The sequence below is a fragment of the Octodon degus genome, unplaced genomic scaffold, assembly GCF_000260255.1.
Source record: "Octodon degus isolate 3935 unplaced genomic scaffold, OctDeg1.0 scaffold00001, whole genome shotgun sequence".
Taxonomy (NCBI): Eukaryota; Metazoa; Chordata; class Mammalia; order Rodentia; family Octodontidae; genus Octodon; species Octodon degus.
In genome coordinates, this window is record NW_004524577.1 from 11,457,854 (window position 1) to 11,479,500 (window position 21,647).

Genomic DNA, 21,647 nt, shown 5'->3' on the forward strand with positions numbered 1-21,647 from the left:
GATATGTTGAACTTTAAGTCCCTACAGAATATGATGAAAAAACATTTAAAAATTAGAATATATTTTTTAAAATAGGCATAAAGAATTATATACTTCTTATGTTTACATATAATTCCAAAAATCTAACCATATACAACCTTGAAACAAACAGTCCCACAATATTCCTTTTCTTATCTCTTGCCTTCATTCACCACCCACTTCTTTTTGAACAACAGTCTACCTGAGAGACAGCACAGCAGCAACTGGCATGTCATGACAAGCAGCCCGTATTCAGAAGACCAGAATGACAGGCACTCCAAACATGAAACTACTATTACAGATTACCATCTGCAGTGCAGTTGCTTACTTCACAGGTATCAGTATATATAGTTAAGTCAGGGTGAGAATCTTTCCAACTATAACTAGCTTTTTACTTGATACAAAGAATTTCATCTAAATATTTAAAATCTTCCAAATAGCCACAGCAATACTAACATTTAATGAAAGCCTAGGGCCCAGGAAAAACTAAATTAAGACCTGAACTATGAACACCTGCACTTTAATCAAGAAAGATAAAAACCAAGTCAATGAATGTCTGGTTCCATCTCGGCAGCAGCAGTTGGGATAACCAGCGAAATCACCGTAACAGCTGGTCACGGTCACCACAACCACCACAGTGTCTACCTAACGGGAGAGCTCCTGGCTGTTTTACACACGTTCAGCTCATGTTTCTCATTGCAGGCAGTTTTATAGAATACTTTCCTTAAGTGGGTATTTCTAGTATTTTCCCTTAAAATGAGCAATGGTTGGTTATCCAGGCTGCCCAAGTTAGGCTACAGTGAGGATGATGGGAAAATTTCCCAGAGAAAATACCAGATTCAAAAGCTGACAAAAGAAGCTGACACAAAGCACGGGGTTACTTCCATCCAAACATCCAGCTGTGCCCCTAGGCTAGACACTGAAATGCCCTGGGGCTTGCTTCTTTAAATTAAGTACAGAATAACAATAATATTTACTATCATTTGTGACTGTTAACAAGATAGAATTTAGGATCAAGACTATCACACACTGACACCACAATAAATGTTAATTTGTGTAACTGCTATTTTTAAGACAAATCTATGTTAATAAATAGAATTATTGGTTGTATAAGCTATCATATATCTTTACCACAACCATATCTTTATTCTTTTTTTTTTTTAAAAAATATTTATTTATTTATTTTGTGTGTGTGGCCAGTTCATCCCACCAGGGGGCGGGGCTGGCTGGCATGTGGTGCTGGGGATTGAACTGAGGTCCCTGTGCTTTATGCTTTGTTTAGCTTGTTCTAAGCAGGTGCTTTAGACCACTGAACCATCTCACCAGCCCATATCTTTATTCTTTCGTTGAACCTATGGTGCTGTAATTTCAGATGCTGGTGAACTGTCCATGTTGCACCTTTTTTAGTCACTGCATTTCAAGACTCTAAAGGTGTGTCATGATAACTCCTTCTAAAATCACGAGAAAGCAAGAAGAACACGCTAACCCGTCTATTTCAGAAGAAATAATCACTCATTTTCCTCACAAACAAATAAAACAATCTCTGTGGCTACTAATGGTAATAATGATGCTGATCTGGAAGTTTTTAATTTGCAAATCACTCAGCACAATGGTGAGAAAGCTCTTCCTATCTCTTGCTTTTCCTTACTCTGAATTCTCCACAGGACCAACCACGTTTTTCACTGTATTCACACTTGGAAACAAACTGTAGGCACCCACACAAGTGGAAGCCTGAATTTTTTTTTTCCCATTTTCTAACAGTTTATTGAAGCAGGGAAGAGAAATGGAGATCCACAAATTTTTCTCTACACAAATTTACAGAAAACCTCTAAACCGTAATTATCTCACAAAACACCAAACAGTTAAATTGCACTAAGACAGTTTGGAGGACTGTTACTTAATATTTAAACTTTTGCCAGGACTCAACAGAAAATCTCGAGTTTAGAGTCATTCTTACATTCTCTCTCTGAAGCAGCAAACTGCCACAGAATTGTAATCTTGTCACATGAAATCTTTTACTTTACAAATCAAAAATATAAAATTTTCTAGCACAGTGAAGGAAGCAAAATCAATGCTAAGGTAGTTCCTTAACATTCAAGAACTGATATCCAAATATTGATTTTTAAGCCTGTAAGAAGCTGGACTTTGAAGGCATTTAATGAAGACAAACAGTAATAATAATAACAAAACAAAATTAATTTGAAGTTATTTAAAAAATTTAGGGCTCAGTGGATTAAAGCATCTGCAAGCAGGCACAGGGGTCCGGGGTTCGATCCCGGCCTTCCCTGCCAGCCCTGCCCACAGGGTGCACTGAGATGGCAATTGAGACTGGGCGTGGTGGCGCATGCCTGTAATTCCAGCTCTTGGGAAGCTGTGAACAGGCGGATCACTACGAGTCCGATCTAGTAGTGAGACCCTGAACACCCTGTAGACTCTTCCCTAAAAAAAAACCCCAATCAATCAATTAATCAATAAATAAATCTATCTTCACCTATACCTTATCATTAAAGACAAGTGAAGAAAACAATACATCATTCTAACATCTTATAATTAGGAAGTTCACTTGATTTATATTCACTTCCCGTGGGAACTAATCTGTCAATTTGGTGCTGTTTGTTTTTGTGGTGCTAGGGACTGAATCCAGGGTCTTTCACTAGCCAAACAGATGCTCTATCACTGAGCTATGCTACCAGAAGTACATCCTCTATGTGCTAACTGCATTTTCACTAGTTTCACCGGAAAGTAAACACACTGCGTGAATGGCGCAGGAACCACAGCACCCCCGAAGGATTACACAGATCAAACTCGGGCAGCAGAGCTGATATTTAGGCTCCTAAACCAGGATGACACGTGCCTCTGCCCCTTGCTGAGATGTGACGTCTGCTTCTCCTGTCATAAATGAGGCCAAACTCAATGACATGGAAACTTTGCCAGCACTGTAATCTAATGTTCCATTCATTATGTGTTATTGATGCTGTCAGATAACAGACATTGCTTGGTACTGAGGAGCTTAATGGAGTCCAATAAAAAATAATTTACTCCTAATCCTGCAGATCATGAGCCTAAGATCTTTGTTTTATGAAACTAGGATAACATGAAAGGCTACACTGCCTTTAAAAGTATGAACCTTTGAAGATGTTTGCAGAAGAAATTAAGAAGTATGTGAAGACTATAAAAAGGAAAAGAACAGGAAAAGACTGAAATTCTCCATTTATAGAAAATTCTGGGAGTCAAGCCTTTGTAGCTGAGTTCAAACCACAGCTCTGGTCATACACATGTCAGTTATTAATCCCCTCAGAAACGGGTTCCATGATGTTAGTTTGGAGCTTTCCTAGAACTTTCTCAAGCACCTCTCTGTCCTCTCGACCACATCTCACGCCCGAAGCCTATGAAAACCTAAATCCCAGGGAGCTCAGAAGCACCCCAAGTACCTGGGTACTACCCCCATATCTGCTCATTCAGGCTCAGGCACTGGAGGACAGCTATTTTAGAAGGGTCTAAAAAACAGTATCTCTCTCAAGAATAATAACATTCAACAAAAATGAAAAATTCCCCACCTTGAATACAGCAAGCTGTTGATTAATTGTCTCTATCTCCATCCCAACAGGACCTTGTGACTCTTCATGTTCTTCAGCTTTCTGAAGCAGAGTAGAAAACTCTTGAAATTTACTATAGAATTCTTCAAGACGCTCAAGCATCCCTTCAACCTGCTCTTCTCTAGTGTGTGCTCGGTCCAGTAACTTGTTGCACTGTTTGCTTAAGGCCTCCAAGTCCCTCTTGATTCCAACGAGGTCCGGGGAGGCCTCCTCTGTGGCCAGCATCATCTTGCAGGTTTTATTGGCATTGTCATTGCTTGCGATGAGGGCTCCTAGTTTCTTCAGAAAGGTTTTTATAGCCTCCTTTTGCATTTTCAATGTTTCTACATCCCTCCCCACTGGATCCATGCTATCCAGTTCATCATCAAACTCTGCAAACTGAGAAAACATTTCTCGGATGGTATTCTGGAAATGTCCAATGCCCTGAAGCTTGGTTTCTAAGAATGAACATTTTTCATCAACCTGCTGACTTAGTGTGCTATGCTCTTGAGCTAAGGTTTCTGCTTGTAATAAAATGTCAGAGGTTCCCTTTGAGTCTGAGGCTTCTACCACAAGATCCTGAGCAAGCCTTTTGGCCAAGTCTACCTGGTGCTTCAAGGTCTGCAGCGCTTTCTGCTGAGCCTGCAGCATGGTCAGGCATTTGTTACTGTGAGCCTGGGGCCCCAGGGAATCATGGACATCCAACTGTTCCTTTGCATACTGAAGCTGCCTATTGGCTTCTTTAGAAACTTCTTGAAATTCTTTAAACTTCTGGGCCATGTTTTCCAGAGAGAACTTCTTCTTATGAAGTTGTTCAGTGATTGTGTCCACCTTCTGGATCAGTGCTTTATTCTCATCTGTAACCACCTCTTTATCTACTTCACAGACACTGAGCAGGCTATTGGCTGTGTTGTTCAGCAGTTCTACCATACCAAAGTGCTGGTCCATTTCCTTCTGCAAAGACTTCAACTTGGAAACAGAAGTCTCTGTTTCAGCAGGATCCAAACAAAACTTCACTTCCTCCAGGTTGTTCTGACATTTGTCCACCCATGGCCGGAGAGTCTCCACGTGTTCTTTGTACTTGAGGGCTTTCTCAAATGCATCTTTTAACTTGTCCTCTCTTTCTTTCACTTGCTTACTAAATCCATCCCAATTGTTTTTAATTGTGGTGAGATGTAGCTGTAAGGCGGTCTTCTCAGACCCTTGTGTTTTCAGTAACAGATTTTCACCTTCTGCAATGGTTTTTTCATAAATATTAGACTCGGCAGCTAAAGTTTTACTGAAGTCTTTCTGATCTTTAATTAACGATTCTAAGACTTTGAGTTTGGCTGATATTGGATGAGACTTCTTTTGCTCTTCTTTCTTTGTATCCAGCCAAGCCTGAAAATCTCTAGACATCTGCTGAAATTGATGAGAGCTTGCACAGGCTGACTGAAGGTGCTGGACAAGGTTTTCTGAAAGTGAAATTACAGACGTGTTTACATCCAAAGCTTAATTTAATCTATTGAAAGCCCAGAAAACAATCTCCAAATGACTGTACAGGGATGTCTAAAAGCAAGGATTTCAGCACAGATGTCAAGAACTACAAGAATGACTGACATAAGGGGAAACTATGTGTAACAATAAAAAAAGAGATAAGGTAAGAATCAAAAAGCAGGAAACAGGCAACAATGATCACAAAATCAGGAAAAGTGCGTTTCAGCACATGGTGCGGTTGGTCATAGCACACTTCCCCTGTTCTACTGTCATCCTTCCCATTCTGTATGGAGAAGAGACAACCAAAGATCTCAGCTGGGTGACAATCTATTTCTTGGAAAATTTGAGTTTTTTTTGCTTCTATGACTTTTATATATAATAGAGGTTTAGTTATTTGTGCACAGTCTCCCAGCTCTGAGGAGGTGAAGTCAGGAAACCAACCCACGCAGCTTTTATGCTATGTTGCCTTCATGTCAAAACGGGAGTAAGTCTGAAATGCTTGCTATAATCAATAAATAAATCCAATCAACTAAAAATATAAATTGAGAGTTCCATAGCAACACTTAGGAGCCAGCATTATGTTTCAAACAGACTAGCGCAACACAATATGTCTTCTTTTGGCAAGAAGCTTCTGGCTTCCTCTAACCCACTATGTGCCTCTAACTAATACCAGCACAGCCAGAACAGAATTAGTGCTGCAGCAAGTAAGGAGAAAAAAGAAAACCCCACACATTTCTCTAAGTTATCTATGACAGAGTAGGCGGGAGCTAAGATGCGGCTCCACGATAGAGCCTGCGAGTCTGCATGAGACCTTGTTTGATTCTCAGCACTATCAATTGAAAAAAAGGAGACATGAGGATGAAGGAAAACCTTTTAAATATCTCATCAAGGGCCAGCAAGACAGCTCAGTGGACTAAGTGCCTGCGCAGGCAAGCTCAGGGACCAGGGTTCGATCCCCAGTACCTCAGGCCATGCTGGTCCTCCCACCAGGTGCGTTGAGCTGGCCACCAAGACTGGGAGTGGTGACGCACGCCTGTAATCCCAACACTAGGGAGGCTAAAGACAGGATGATCACTACGAGTCCAAGCCGCATAATGAGATCCTGTCCCGATACCTAAAAATAAACATCTAATTAACTGTATTGGGGGGGTGAACTTAGGTAATATCATATACAAATGTTTACATGTATATATCTAACACCAACCAGGGCTACCTCACATTTGAACGGGTCTCTCCTGAGCAGACTCCGCCCACAGGGCAGCTGTCTGGGACACGAATGGGGCACACAAGGTGCACCCGGGCTCTTGTGTCCCACCTGCACTGTGCTCATCTTCTTAGGGCTCTGGATTACTGGAAACAGTGATACGGGACATCTCTGCTATGTATGGTATCTATTCTAAACAGCAAAGACAAGTATTAGGAGAAGACAAACCTGCTTTCTGCTCAGTATCTTTAAATGATTTTAAGATGCTGTCCAGCTGCCTACTGAGTTCTGCTTTCAGGTACTCCTCTTTCACCAGCGCTGACAGGCCCTCACAGAGCGCCTGGGCCGTGCTTATCTGTGCTCTTTCCTGCTCTATTTCCTGCATCAGCCTCTGGGCTGCTTCCAGCTGCTGGTTTACAGCATCGGCTCGGGTGCTTGCAGCCAGGCCGCTGAGCTTCCTCTCCAGCTCACTCAGCTTCTCCGAGAGGCTTCGCAGCAGGCTCTGATACTGCGTGCTCTGGACGATGGCCTGGTCGATCCGGTCACATCTGTCCCCCAGCTGTCCTGTGAGGCTGTTCCACTTCTGGGTCACAGCTGCCAGCTGCTCTTTCACAGCCTTGTGCAAAGAAGGGTCTTCTCCAGGCCTGCTCAGAATACCCTGGCCGGCTGTCCTGAGCTGCTCATACTGAGGTTTCCGGGTGTCAAATTCTTGCAACAGAATCTAAGGTAAACACAAATTATTGTATAGTAAGTTATATTATTGTATAAGTCATTATATTGCTATAAATTAGTATATTGGATAGTATCGTACACTGCATATAGTGTATATGGTATATAATTGTATACAGTATATACAATGCAATACTATATATAGTACTATAAAAAGTATATGATATATTGCAAGTCATTTTTATTGTACAGTAAGTTATAGAAAACACAATTTTAAGCACCCAAAGAGACAGAAATGGTACTTACTTATCGCTTTTAGGGTTTGTTTTTAAGCTATCACTCTTACACTTCATACTTCCGGAACAGTGCAATTACATTAAACTAATTGCTAATTCAAAGAGTCTCAGTGATTCAGAGAGAACACTTTGTCTAAAACGATCATTTTTTTCCAAAGGGAAGAACAGAGTATATCTGCTTTGGTAATATAGGCAACATCAAGAAAAGTTCATGTAAATTTTTCACCTATTATCACATTTGTCTTTTCCTAACCATGTTTTCTCTTTGCAGAATTTATGAAATAGTCCAAATACTCTATGCGCAGGAAAATCCATAGTGATAATTGTTAGAATGCATTATGCTTGCAATGTATTCTTCTGCAAAGTTTTTCTCGTTTTTCTAATTTTTTTTTCTTTATTTTAATTTTTTTCTTATTTGGTGGAGGGGTTTGAGGTAGGGTTTTGCTTTGTAGTGCATGCTGCCCTTGAACTCACTATGGTGCCAGATTAGCCTTGAATTCATGATCCTCCTAGTTCAGCCTCCTGAGTACTGGAATTAAGGCATGCACCACCATGCCTGGAAATAAGTTTTTTTTAAATATAGGATTTATTGAGATTTACAGCTTAAAGTTTAGCCAGAAAAACTAACTTGGTCAGAATACAGATTCAGCATGACTCTCACTCTAAACAATCCAAACTTTCTGCCTTTTGGTGTATTTTATGTATGATTTTATTTATTTATTTTTATGTATTTGGTACAGGGTCTCACTAGGCAGCTTGTTTTCAGTCTCCCCAGAGCCGGGATTGCAGGTGTGTGCCACCAAGTCTGGTCTTGGTGGCTGGCTGTGCCTGGGGGCAGGGCCAGCGCATCCTGTGGTGTTGAAGATCGAGCCCTGGTCCCTAAGCTCGCCTAAGCAGGCACTTAGCCTGCTGAGCTGTCTCACTGGCATTCAGATATTTATCTTTGTTTGCCTTTTCTTCAGAAAATATCTGTATTTTTAGCTTATGGAATTACCTTCCAGCTTTAAAACCGCTATTCATACCTAAAGAAATCTAAATGAATCACCTCGGTGCTTCAGCTTAATTGCTATGACTTCAGCTTAATGAGTTTTCCCTCCCCTCTGTGCATTTGTCAGCTTGGTAATTAGCTGCCTAGGGCACTGGGCTTCAAGGCTTCCTCTCTGCTTCCTTCTCTGTCCCTTTCTAATTTTTTCTCTCTACCCCTTGGGACTAACTACATGAATTGTACAGATTTCATTACCAATTATCTCCAACAAAACAAAACCTCCAGGGTTGGTGAGATGGCTCAGTGGTCTAAAGCACCTACTTAGAACAAGCTTAGCAAAGCACAGGGACCCCGGTTCAATCCCCAGCACCACATGCCAGCCAGCCCCGCCCCCTGGTGGGCTGAGCTGGCCACACACACACACACACACACACACACTAAATAAATAAATAAATTTAAAAAAAAAAAAAAAAAAAAAAAAAGACCTCCAAAGAGTAATTCTAAGCAATAAAATGATGGATAGTTTCTCACAAAAATATGAAATAATTAGATTAATACCTCAGAGAAGGCCCTCCTTTTTTATGTATTTAGTTCACAGATCGGACTAGTACTGATCTTTCCTGTTTTTCAGGCTCCCAAGCGCCAGAATTATAAGCACGCGCCACCAGGCCCAGCCTGTCGCCCTCTCAGGGAACAATGGGGGCAGAGCCAGCACGGCAGGCCAGAAATTGAATCCCCAGCCCCTTTGTCTGCCTCAGTGGGTGCTTTAACCTGCTACACTATCTGACCGGCCCTAAAGAAGGCCCTTTTCTCACACGGTCTGTACCAACCATGCTCTCACCAGAGTCATCTGGGGATGCGGCCCGCTCGAGCTCAAGGAGACTCCTCTGGGACGACTCACGACTGTGATTCTCTAAAATGCACAGCGTGGGGAGCCAGGAAGGACAAATCCATTCTGAAGCACCAGCGCAGAGTCCAGAGCTAGCGTGAGTATGATGACAGCATTGCTTGTGTGAGTCAAGGTGCTGCGCCTGAGGCAGACGTAAGCAATACTCACCTGTACCTGCTGCTTTTGTGTGTTCAGCATATTTGGGTCGATGGACAAGGGCCCAAGCACACTGACCATCAACTCTTTTTCCACAAGCCACTGTTTTAACTGAGCTTCCACAGTCTGGAATTGGGTTAGATTATTGGAGGATTCTTCCAGCTTTTGTTGTCTATCAACTGTTAATTGGTTGAGTTCTTGCCACTTAGAATCTAAAAGAAAAGGATAAAATTGGCATTTAGTTTAAATACACTTAATATGACTATAGGAAGACTGTACAATATGAATCAAAATGACATGTAATGGGCATCATTCCAGCTTTGTAATTCTTCTTACACAGCTAATTAAGGACCTAACCTAAGAGGATTAGCTGTATGCCACAGATTTTTATTGACTTAGTGGTTATCAAGTGTAAGAATAAAGTTGAATATAATTGAATCTTTTTTAAAAAGATACTGTACCAACTGGAACATCCCTGAAGGAATAATCATGATTCTAAGATCTCTCATTTCTCCTAGAATTCGTACAGAATCTGTTTACTCAACTATGAGAACAACTATTAATCCTTTTTTTTTTTTTGGCAGAACCGGGGATTGAACTCAGATCCTTGCATTTGCCAGTCAAGCGCTTATCCTACTGAGCCATCTCCCCGGCCCCTATTAATCCTTTTTGAGTGTCAAATATTCAAGTTTCATTTTTAACTAAATGGCTCCAAAATTTGTGTATCTAAGCCCAGTCATCCTCTCCTATTCAAACTGCATATTAATAACCATCTGCTGGATAGTTGTACTAAAAAACATTACCAACTCTTCCAATTCAAAGCTTAAAAATAAAATTAATAGTTCTCTCAGAACTAGTGATTTTTTTCATCTTACAGATTTCTTTCCAAGGTTATCGTCTCTGCCGTGTCAATGCAATGTAACACTTCTGGATGTTCTCTTAGAACCTCCATTCCCTCCTACCTCCCTGATCTTAAGACTTTAAATCACGCTGTAATTCCCCTTCAGTCCTCCTCATGGTTTGCTGAGAACAGTGGTCTCAAGCACCAGCTGTAGCAGATGCGGGAAGGATTGCTGACAATGACTTTGGGGCTTCTCCCCCAGGGTTTCTGATGCATGGGCTGAGTGTGAGATCTGGAAAGTAGTTCAGGAACTACCAATCCCAAGTCTTTTAACTGGTACTGCTATTATTGTGTTACTCAGCTACAACACAATTGCTTCTAAAATATTTACCCTTAAAAAGGTATCACTTTAAAACGTGGCACCCTCCTGCTCAAATCATTCAACGCCTAACCCCTCACCACCTAGATCAGTACAGACGAAACTATGGCACAAAGGTCGCAGTTGGCTATTGGTTAGCATTGAAAACATTTTCTTTCTTTTTTTTTTTTTTAATGTATTTAGGACAGGGTCTACAGGGTCTCACTAGCAGCTTGGACTTGTAGTGATTCTCCACTTCTCAGCCTCCCAAATGCTGGGATTACGGGTGCACACCACCATGCCCAGTCTCAATCGCAGCCTCAGGGCGCTCGAGGGGCAGGGCTCACATAGCACGCTGCAGACTGAACCCAGGCCGCTGCACTCTGCCTAAGCAGGCGCCTTAGTCTGCTGAGCTATCTGGCTGGCTAATCACTGAAAACTCTTAAAGGGCTGCCACTGATCCTAGATGATCAAACCTGAAGACCGGCTCAGCATTCAGGGGCTCTCACACGCTGGCCTCAGTCTACTGATATCAGCAGTTCCAGAAGTCAAACGTCTCCCAGCAGAGCACCGACCGAGGCAAGCACATGAACATACGTATCGTTTAAAAATGGTCATTAATGATGCTATCTGATTTTTTCACTTAGCATAATATACTAAAGGACTTATGTTAATAGACTTATTTAATCCCTGAAAACTTGTTCTAATGACAAAACTCTATCATGGCATGATCTAGTCAACCTGACAACAAAACAGAGCAATTAAAGCAGTCAGGATGGAGAAACATCAAAACCACTAGGAAGCTGAAATACACATTCCTTTCTAAAATGTCTTGATAATTCTCTGCCCAGGTAACTTAGTCATCCCTGGGACAGCCACCAAGACAGGGAAAGGTGGAAACAAGGTAGTTGGATTAAAGTACCACCGAACTTCAGACACTGCACACTGACTTTTTTTCAAATCAAAACGTACTTACAGATTTCTAAACTACCACAGCACATCTGACTCAAAAGAAAGGATATTTTAAAAAGCATAATGGGACAACTGAAAGTTAAATATTTATAACAACTGGGAGTACAGACTCAGCTATGTGCCAGACACGTTAACTGGCACATGAGCTAGAGACATCGACTTACCGAATTCACCAAAGTGATATTACAAAGCAGCACAAACTGTCACTCATTTGTGTCTTACACTCATTTTCCATAGCATAATAAAAAATGCTGAGACAATAGGCTTGTGAAGAGAATTCTGCACCCATGAGGCTTGTGTAGAGAATTCTACACAGGGAGAGGATGGGGTGGGAGGATAACCCTGCCTGAGGAAGGAAAATCAGCAGTCTTCACACAAGCTACTTTGCAATAGTGGTTGGGAGAGGAGCCGAGCATGAAGCACAGGTGGAGGCGGCCCAGGGTAGCCCAGTAAACGTGCACCGAGCCTACTTTTCCCAAGCAAATGAGTAAAAAAAAAAAAGAAAAGAAACATTAATGAAGAGTGACTCAATGCATAGCATTTTACTAAAAAGTATCTACCTTCTTCATAAAGATAAAAGTTACATGCCAATTCTCAGAGGAACATAATATGAAATAACACTTAAAATATGCAAAAAACAGATTCTGAAATGTTAAAGGAACTCCAACAACAACTGAGGCTGCTGGGTGTTTTCTGGTAAATATTACAATAAAAATGAAAAATGACTGTGCTTCTGTTTATGGAATTCAGTGTAAACAATGTAACATACCTATTTCTGTCAGCATCTGCTTCCATTTGGGGGCCTCAGGAATATCTGGGTTCTCTTCCAACAGCTCAGTCAGTTTGTCCTTCAACTCCTGCACTTTGTTTACATTTTGCTTCAGTTCTGCCTCAAATGACTAACAAGGAAAAAAAAAATGACACAAGAATACCAGCATCAAAAGACAGAAACATAATTATGATACACTTTTTTTCTGTAACATGACCAAAAGAGGAAAAAAAATCCACTGCTAGACCCTGCATGGTGGAAGCGTAGACTCAGCAGGCCTTTTCCCTTCCTCAGCTCTGCTGGTCTCCAGCTCTGGGGTAAGGGAAGCCTGCAAAGGAACATGCTAACAACTACGGAGGTATGACTCTTCTTCACTTCGCTGAGGAAGAATTTCATACTCTCCAACCACTGCGCAAACACTAAGATGTTATTAGTGAGTTTATAAGAAAATCAGTTCTGTTAAAGGCTGCCAGAATTTCAGAACCTTCTAGGGAATTTCACTTTCGTGGATAACACAGTAAAGAGTGCAAATGTAAGTTAGTAATTTATAGAAATTTCTGTCATTATTACCACTATGGAGAGATATCTGCTCAATCCTGAAGCCCTAAAAAAGAAATGCTATCTTAGAAAGGGGAAGCGTTAGCCACCCTGCTTTATACTGTAAGTCAGAGGAGATCCCTGGTACAGAATTTTTCTGATAGTTGACCGGCTACTACCCAAAACTGACACCGATTCAGAGGTCACATACACCGGGCAGCCTGCTCATCTTTGTGTGTCAGAGCGCATAAAAAGTGACTACTCTCAGCCTGTACACAAAGGGATGTTAGGCGAAACTTCCCAATCGCTAGCTGCAGGCTATACATCTAGAAATGAGCACAGAGCGCCTGACTCCAGGACTCGGGTCCCAGCGCGACTCTTCTCCTCCTCATCGGCAGTGAGTTCACCCATGACGTACCTTATTCTGCTCAAACTGAGTCTTCACAGCTTCAGTGTCGGCAGGTGCCGGCGTCTGGTGCCATCGCGCCGCAGTCTTGTTCATTTTCTCTAACCACTGCATCATTGAGCTTGACTCTTCCTGAGCCTTCTGCAGTCTGAAGAGCTTAGTGCTCAATTCAGCTATCTTGTCCTTGAGTAAGAGGCCAAGGTCTTCATAACCGTGACTTATGTCAGTCATGTCCTTTTGAACAGATTTTAAACCTAGGAGTAAGAAAAACAAATCATGCCGACACATGTCCAGCGTGTTGGGAGTAAAAGCCTGTTTTACATGATACTCCTTTTTATTTTGTCATTCTTAAACTTCTCATGATAAATCACAGACATTTCAGAACTAAAAATGTTAGCTCATCTTATAAGGCTATGAAATTCAAAAAGGCACTTTACATGGAACAGAATATTCAAATAATAAAATGTATTTCTCCAGCACAAAACTCAAATAATGTTTTTCCAAGAGACCATGTTACATTAATCAAGCATCATTTAAAATTACTATTCACCTTTATTTGTCAAAAAGTCCTGTGTATTTTTGTCGGTTCCTTCACCATTTAATATTACTCCACCTGAAAAAATATGAACACTGAATTCAACCGATTTTCCTTATACATTAATGGCACTTGTCATTAAATCAAACCCTGTAAGTAGTAATCATTTAAAAATGTTATTTCTATTCAAAAATATAAAATATTAATACACCTTCCAGTGAAGGCCCTTGCACCCCCCTTTTCTAGACAGATGACACTGGGGTAGGGCTGAGGGCCGAGTCCACTGTCTTGCACATGCTAGGCGGGTGTCCTAGCACAGGGCTGCACACCCAACCCTATGAATTCAACGCTTGCAGTATAATATGATCATCTTTGAAGCACTAGAGTGTTGCTCATTCGTAGTATATAAAATCATCCTTACATATCCACAACAACTTCCTGACAAGGTTGCTCTACACCTAGTTATCTCAATGACACAATCCCTGGGTTCAAGAGGTGCTTGGGGTACGGGGTACAGAGGGTAGCACGATGACAGGCAGACAAAGAGCACCCACTCCAGCCAAGAACGGAATTCTGCGAACAGCCTGTTGTCACAGGCTTCAGGGGGACGGAGTGATTTTAAAAGACAGTGCCAGAAGTTAAAAATAAAAAACAAGACCCAAAGGAAGCACAGCAGTTTGGATCTCTGAGCTTTGCAGTATGAGCAGCTGGCTTAAAATTGCAGCCCTAAACCCTAAAACCCCATCTACCACGCTGGGTGGATAACAACACATGACTTGTACGGCTACTCCGGGGACTACAGACAGCCCTAACAAATAGAACTACTCAGTGGGCAGCAGAATTACAGAATACACACACTCTCTCTCTCTCTGCTCTGGGATTACAGGCCTGTGCCATCATGCCCGGTCTTGGTGTCTGGCCCAGCGCACTCAAGGGTGGGGCCAGCATGGCAAGTGGTGCCAGGATTAAACCCCAATCCTTGAGCTTACCTAAGCAGTCCCATAGTCTGCTGAGCTATCTCGCCAGCCTTATGATAGTATCTCTCTTTCATTTTATAATCCTCTAGCATTGACACCTTCTTATAAGGAGACATTTTAAAAATTGATTATACTTTCTCATACTAGTATCCACTGGTCATCTATCCAAAACACAGACATTTATCAAACTGACCACCCAAGAAAACGTGAAACAAATAGAGGCATTTAATATCTGAATCTTGAGTTCTGTCTCTTTAAAAATGCTAACAGCCCTAACAAATAGAACTACTCAGTGGGCAGCAGAATTACAGAATACAGTGTCATCTCATAAGGAAGTGAAAGTGAAAATAACCTGCAGCTAGTCAAAACTAATTCCTACCCCAGCTGGCAGTAACTAGCGCTCAATCAAATATTTTAAAAATGCATTTATTATAATATAAAAGGGACATGAGGAACTAAAGTAAAATAAAACACACAAGAATTCCTTTTCCTTTTGTTTTGCTTTATTTGACACAGGGTCTCACTGTGCAGCTCAGATTTGTAGCGATCCTCCTGTGACACAGATAGGCGGGCTGCCACCCTGCACAACCGCTTTCTTTGCCATACCGCACGGAACAAAGCTGCTGGGAACTGAATGACAGCTGCCCTGCCGAACACAGCCACTGCCTTCTCTCCCTCTATTTCCAAGAGAACAGTCATCTCACTAGCAAATATGTGAGCAGAAATACTTCGAGTGTCAGTATCTTCATTTAATTAAGAAAAATAAACAAATTAGAATCTGATCTGTCTTCTTCCCCAAATAACACTCCTTATTCTTACATATTAATCTGGATACATTTTTAGGTATAAAATCTAATAAATGCAACACGCAGGCATTTGAAATTGGATTAGCAGAGATACTTTCCCAAGACAGACTGTAGTATGTTTACGGTATCTTTCTTGTCCTGTCACTTCACCGCGTATTTCTGAGGTTATTTCATGCATATAATGTAAAAAGTGACACAAGATAAACATAGGTGGCCTGCCTCTTCTAGGTTACCGCAAACAAGCGCATACCTGACTTCACTGCCGCGATCACCCTCGCCGGAGTGGTCACTGCGCTTATGAGGTTACACAGTGAGATGCCGCTGCTGCTTGCTTTCTGAAGCTCTGGTGCTTTTAAACGCCACTTTTCTTGTAATTTCTTGAGAAATGAAAGCATGTTATTTTCGGTTTTAATATCAAAGATGTACAATATAATTCAATTTCTTAAACATGTTTTAAAGCAGTAACGACTACAAGCTCTGAATGTGAATGAGGAAAGTGCCATGTCCAGCTGCCCGCGTGGCCCAGGTCGCTGTCACCCACGGCCGCAGCGGGGGCCTGTGCAGCGCCTTCTGCGCTCGGCTCCCAGCCACGGTGGAAATCGCTAGGCCCAGCTGCCATAGGTTCCAAAGGAACTGTCAACTGTAGGGCCGGCCGCCTGCAGTAACAGCCATGCTGGCAGATAAAGTGCACACAGGGTCGCAGAAGTCCACATCAGTGAGCTTGAACCACCAAAACATCAGTGAAATTTGAAAAACGCACACTTCCACAAATTTGGAAATGAAAAACTGTCATTTTATTTAAATATTATAAATGATTATAACTTTTAATACTTTGAGCCAGAAGACACAAAGATTGTACTCTATTTGTGCAGGAGATTCAAGTAACTCCCATACTTCAATACTTATTAGGGCCGGTCAAATAGCTCAGTGGATTAAAGTGCCTGCAAACAGGGGCAGGGGCCGGGGATTCAATCCCCTGGCCTGCCGTGCCGGCCACATCCCCGGGGCGCACTGAGATGGCATTGAGACTGGGCACTGTGATGTGCACCTTCCAGCTGTTGGGTGGCTATAAACAGGCGGTTCACTATGAGTCCAATCTAGTAGTGAGACCCTGAACACCCTTCCCTTAAATACAAAAAAAAAACCTTACTATACCGAACAGAGGAATCAGAACAGAGGATCTCTGACTTACTGCTGTGAGAAATGGTATCAAAAACAATTGAAAGCAGAGATTTAACAAGGAAGGAAACTTAATTCTAGAACACATTAAAAGAAAGAAAACTGAAAGTATTTACACCCTTCCTAAAAAGGATGTTTATGTACATGCTGTCATTTCCAAAAATCATGAAAATCTATCGCCCACGCACGAGACCCAAATTCTATGATTTTAGATCAAAGAAAACTACCTTTAATTAAAAAAAGCATTAGATTCAGTGAGTCACCTTTGTTTCTTCCAGAGATTTTTCTAGATCTTCTGCACCAAAGGAGGGCTGCAGGATGGGAACCTGTGCTGTCGTTTCTTTTATCCATGACTTTAGCGATTTAACAAGGACTTGGAAAGCTTCCAGTTGTTCTTGACAAGACGTTACAGCTTCTTTTCTAGTTAACAAAAATCATACTAAAATTTAAGCCACAAAAGGAGAAGTTCCAGGACAAATTACTAATTAGCAATTTCTATTCTTACACTGGGTTTAAATATTGCAAAGCACCCTGCATGCACTGCATCACTGTTTGATACAGAAGGGAAGTTTGCAGACAAGAGACTTCAGCTAAATAAGTACCCCACAAAGTAAAGAGAATAAAGAATCTGTAGCCCATTTAATGTTATTTAAATTCAGTGAGCTTTGTTCTATCCATTATATGATGCTTAATGCCAGCAGGCAAAGAACCACAAAGGGAACAAATAAATACAAATCTGCACAAAGGAGCACAGTGCCACCTAGAGGTTCTAGCGCTACTCTGCAGTCACACTGGATAACAGGGAGCCAAGTCAGACCTGTGCCTGGGGGTGCTAGTAAGGAAGACCTTCACGGAGGACCCTGGAATGGAAGCGCACGGTGAATTACGCAGACCCGTGTGTGCGCAGCCCCATGAAGGAGCACAGAAGCGCAGCCCACGCGCTCCAAGAACCGCTCCAGGTGTCACACGAGTGACCCACGCCCACAGGCAGGTGCAACGCACTGAGGAAGGCAAGACTGCCCGCAGCTGGAGAATTACTCACGACTAATGGTCTTAAAGAAGAACAAATGACCTAAAGATTACTCAAATGTGGAACATTTCTTCAGTGAAGTGCGAGTTACTATCATATGACATGATAAAAACACAGCGGTATGAGCAGCATCAATCCTACAGAATTTCAAAGAAATTAAGTAGCTAAAAAGGAAACTGCTCTTTTCCCTTTCAGGGGTTCTTCCACCTGAGTTGTAGCCAAATCAGATATGTATGCTAAACTGGCATGAGAGCAGGAATACAAAAGTTGCATTCCCAGGCTGATCCCTGTGCAGTGTTGTAAGCTCAAGTCGGGTTCATTCTTTTCTTAAAGAACGTGGTTCCTCTAATCTTTAAGAAGTAAACTATTGAACCAAACAGGCTATGAAGAAATGGTCATCCTAAAATAGTGGGTAGTTTCTGAAATGGTCCAGAAAGCAAAGAACCATATACTGTCTTTTATTTTTCATCTTTGCAAATAAAAATGTGACATTTGCCAAAGGCTTTAGACCCTGCAGTGAGGCTAAACTGTTCTCAGTTATACACTACCCTCTAATTTTCTTATGTAATATTTTCCTCTTTTATGAAAGAAACACTGAATTTTCTTTCTACATGTTTTAACAAATAATGTACTTAATTTTTATAACAAAAATTATCAAACTATCGGGCCAGCGAGATAGCTCAGTGGACTAAGCACCTGCTTAGGCAAGCACAGGGGCCAGGGTTAGATCCCCAGCACCACATGCCATGCTGGTCCCACCACAGGGCGCACTTAGCCGGCCACTGAGACTGGTGTGGTAGCGCATGCCTGTAATCCCAGCACTGGGGAGACTGAAAACAGGAGGATCACTACGAGTCCGAGCTGTGTAGTGAGACCCTGTACCAAATACATTAAAAAAAAAAAAAAATCAAACTATGAAAACTTAAGTAACCCTATACCTTTAAGTTTGATACTTACAGAAGTTTCCAAATTTGTTTCAGTTATCAATATAAGTAAATACAAATCACTCATCTAATTAGTATCAAGAGAAATAAAATGCAATTTTTAAAGTGGTACTTACTTTTCTTTGATGGTATCCTCCATTTCTTTGAATTTTTTAGACAAATTATTTGTTTTTTCAAAAACCAAAGCCTTATCACCTGGTAAGCCATGGCTGGATATCTCCGTCAAGAGATTATGTAAAGCTTCAAGATCTTTCTTGTGTTCTAAGAATTCAGAAGTTGACTCCTACAAAATATTTAGATTTTCAGTTTACACGCTGCTGTATCTTTTTTTTGTTTGTTTGTTTGGGTTTTTTTCCATAATTTTATTGATAAACAAATAGCAATGAGATAGTTTCAAATCAAATTGGTAGGACAGTTTCAATAATTAACACATTGCATACATTCCTCCCAGTGGTTAATTGCTGTACAAGATGCGGACATGATATCCTATTTACAAACACCATTAGAACAAATCCCTCTATTCATTCGCTGCTGTATCATTAAAGGACCCCTAGGTACGTACAGGAACAGAGTGGCTCTACTGAGAATTTCAGAGGCATGTACCTGGCTACAGTTAATATTAGATACAATAAACATGTAGATAAGCTATCTGAAAAATAACACAGTAAAATTTATTTCATTTTAAAGTATACTCTGTATTTTGACTCTTGGTAGGTTCTGGAACATAAGATGATGTTTCTAACATCTGTGATAATTGCTATTTATTTCTATTCAGGGCAAAGGTAAAGGAAAATGGTCTGAAACTTACAAAGAAGGAAAACAACCATCTTTATCAACTGAGAAGCATACTAACTGCTAATTATAATTCTGCCAATCAGTGTTGAGTCATTAATTAAGCTCCACCTCAGAAGCACTAAGACTTGCCTGCATATACTGTGACAATTCAGTAACATCTTTTCCCGGCACATCCACCTCAGTGAGAGCCTGAGTTTTTGTTTCTAAAAATGTCTGGAGCTTTCCGGAGAGGCTTTCAAACCGTTCTACTTTGGTTTTCAGCTCCTCCATCTTGGCAAGTTTTTCTCTGTGTTTCTGACTGGCTTCTGAAAACCTCACAGACAGGTCCTTCATTTTAGCCTGCAGTGAGGAAGCAGTGGATGGGTCTGTTGTTTCCATAAATTTCTTCACTTTTTCATTGATGGCATTAATACTGCTCTGACGACCTGCAATATCCTGTTCCAGCATCTGAAACAAACCAAATATTGCACGCATTTCATAAGAATGTTTACAAATAATGCCAGAGTTTAAAAAATTACTATTCATAACAATGTAAGCATGAAACACCTATGACTAAGAAGACTAATAACTGGAACTCAAGGACAAGTCTGAGACGTCCCTTGAGGAATTCCACTCAGCTCTCTTGGAGAGAAAGTGGCCAACAGCTGGTTGGCTGCAGAAAGAGGCAGGATGCTGCTGGTGCTCCTCAAGGCTGGGGCCTGCTGGAGCCTGGGGATTTCCCACATCCCTAATTTTTAAAAGGCTACACAATAAGAATGATCTGCCACACTTTGCCAGATGAGCTTTCCGTGCAGCTGGCCGCAGCGTGACAGCACATCGGATCCCATGGATGCAAAGTGCCCCACGAGGAAGGACACTCTTGACAAGCAGACAAAGCTCCCAGGCTCCACTACAGACACTCAGCTTACACTCAAGCTTGTACCGTCCATAGCACTCTAGTCAGGAAACAGTTTTTTTTTTTTTGTTATATCCTTAAATTTATCTTAAATCTACCTATCCTTGATGTTGACAAAACTAAAAATAAAAAGCAATATTCAGTGTTAGATTTTTCTTAAAATGTTACTTACAGTGTTTTTGCTGATGAGATCCTGAAGGGCAGCAGAGTTTAAGGGCACCTGGCCCTGCTCCTGCAGGGAACTCTCCACACCGGCCAGCCAGCCCAGCATCTCATCCAGGCCGTCCTGCACACTCAGGGAGCGGGTCAGGGTTATCTGGAGCTTTTCATTCCGTTCATTAACAGACTTGGACAGATCGTCGTATCTCCCAACGATGTCATCTAGTCAAACAGCACAAAATGTTAAACACAGCATTGGGCTGCCTCACAGACGTTTGCCTCATTCATTTTCTCAAGAATGCACCACAGTGAACCGTAACGCTTCCATACAAAACTGGAGCAGGAAACAGTCTAAATGCTAAATTCATGATGTATAATCAGGATACTATCTAAGACCCCAAGAAATAAAGAAGCAAATTAGTAGAAAATAAACTATTGGAATTTTAGAAAAGAAAACAGATCTATCAATGGCATTTGAAAAGAGATTTCTGGATACACACATGTTTGAATTGCCCCAGAGAAATGAGAGCATAATACCTCTAGAACAGTAAAACTAGGTTTCATTCTGGCATTTTAAATTAGGAATACCTACTGATATCTAGGGGGAAGTGACAGTCATATAAAACTAGTATCCAGAGAATACACCGTGATAAAGATTTATCAAGAATTACCTTTAAGACAAGGAGAAAATATTAAGGTTTCTGGAAAGCAAGTGCTTTCAATTATTTCCCCAATCTTGCACAACTGTATCTGTTAATCTGAGCAACAGATTTGATGGTAAAAACAGGTAACAACCATTGTTAATTAGCTATTCCTGGTTTGAAAATCTGTAACATCTCTATTATTGTATGTTACCCTGCTTCTGTCTTTTTTTCTATTTCTTTTTGCTTTTATTTTTACTCTTCAAAATAAAATAAAACTTTTAAAAAAGGATTAACTTTTAAAAATAAAATTACCACACCTTCTGCTGTACACACAGTGCTATGCTCCTGCTGTAGAAGGTACCTTCAATGCACAAAATTTAGCACATGAAAATCAAGTAAGAAAATATACTACCAATGAAAACCTACTTAAAACTGAAATCATATTTCTAAAATATAAACAGAATTTACTTAAAAATGTAATAGTAGAAAAAGGGTGAGAAACAGACTAACTTATCTCATATGAGATAAACTT

At 41.0% G+C, this 21,647-nt stretch overlaps 1 protein-coding gene across 9 annotated transcripts in view; it reads right to left on the bottom strand.

Moving 5' to 3' along the window:
* Dst (dystonin) overlaps positions 1–21,647 on the bottom strand; it is a 482,621-nt gene that overhangs the window by 110,591 nt on the left and 350,383 nt on the right. For all 9 annotated transcript variants that reach the window (XM_004623003.3, XM_023701151.1, XM_023700937.1 and 6 more), the window contains 11 exons: positions 20,485–20,693; positions 19,547–19,864; positions 18,739–18,905; positions 16,912–17,068; positions 15,720–15,846; positions 13,702–13,764; positions 13,164–13,405; positions 12,209–12,338; positions 9,281–9,480; positions 6,502–6,994; positions 3,576–5,047 (listed from right to left, as the gene is read on the bottom strand). In XM_004623003.3, the coding sequence (XP_004623060.1) occupies positions 3,576–5,047; positions 6,502–6,994; positions 9,281–9,480; positions 12,209–12,338; positions 13,164–13,405; positions 13,702–13,764; positions 15,720–15,846; positions 16,912–17,068; positions 18,739–18,905; positions 19,547–19,864; positions 20,485–20,693 (3,578 nt within the window). The remainder of the gene's footprint in view (positions 1–3,575; positions 5,048–6,501; positions 6,995–9,280; positions 9,481–12,208; positions 12,339–13,163; positions 13,406–13,701; positions 13,765–15,719; positions 15,847–16,911; positions 17,069–18,738; positions 18,906–19,546; positions 19,865–20,484; positions 20,694–21,647) is intronic.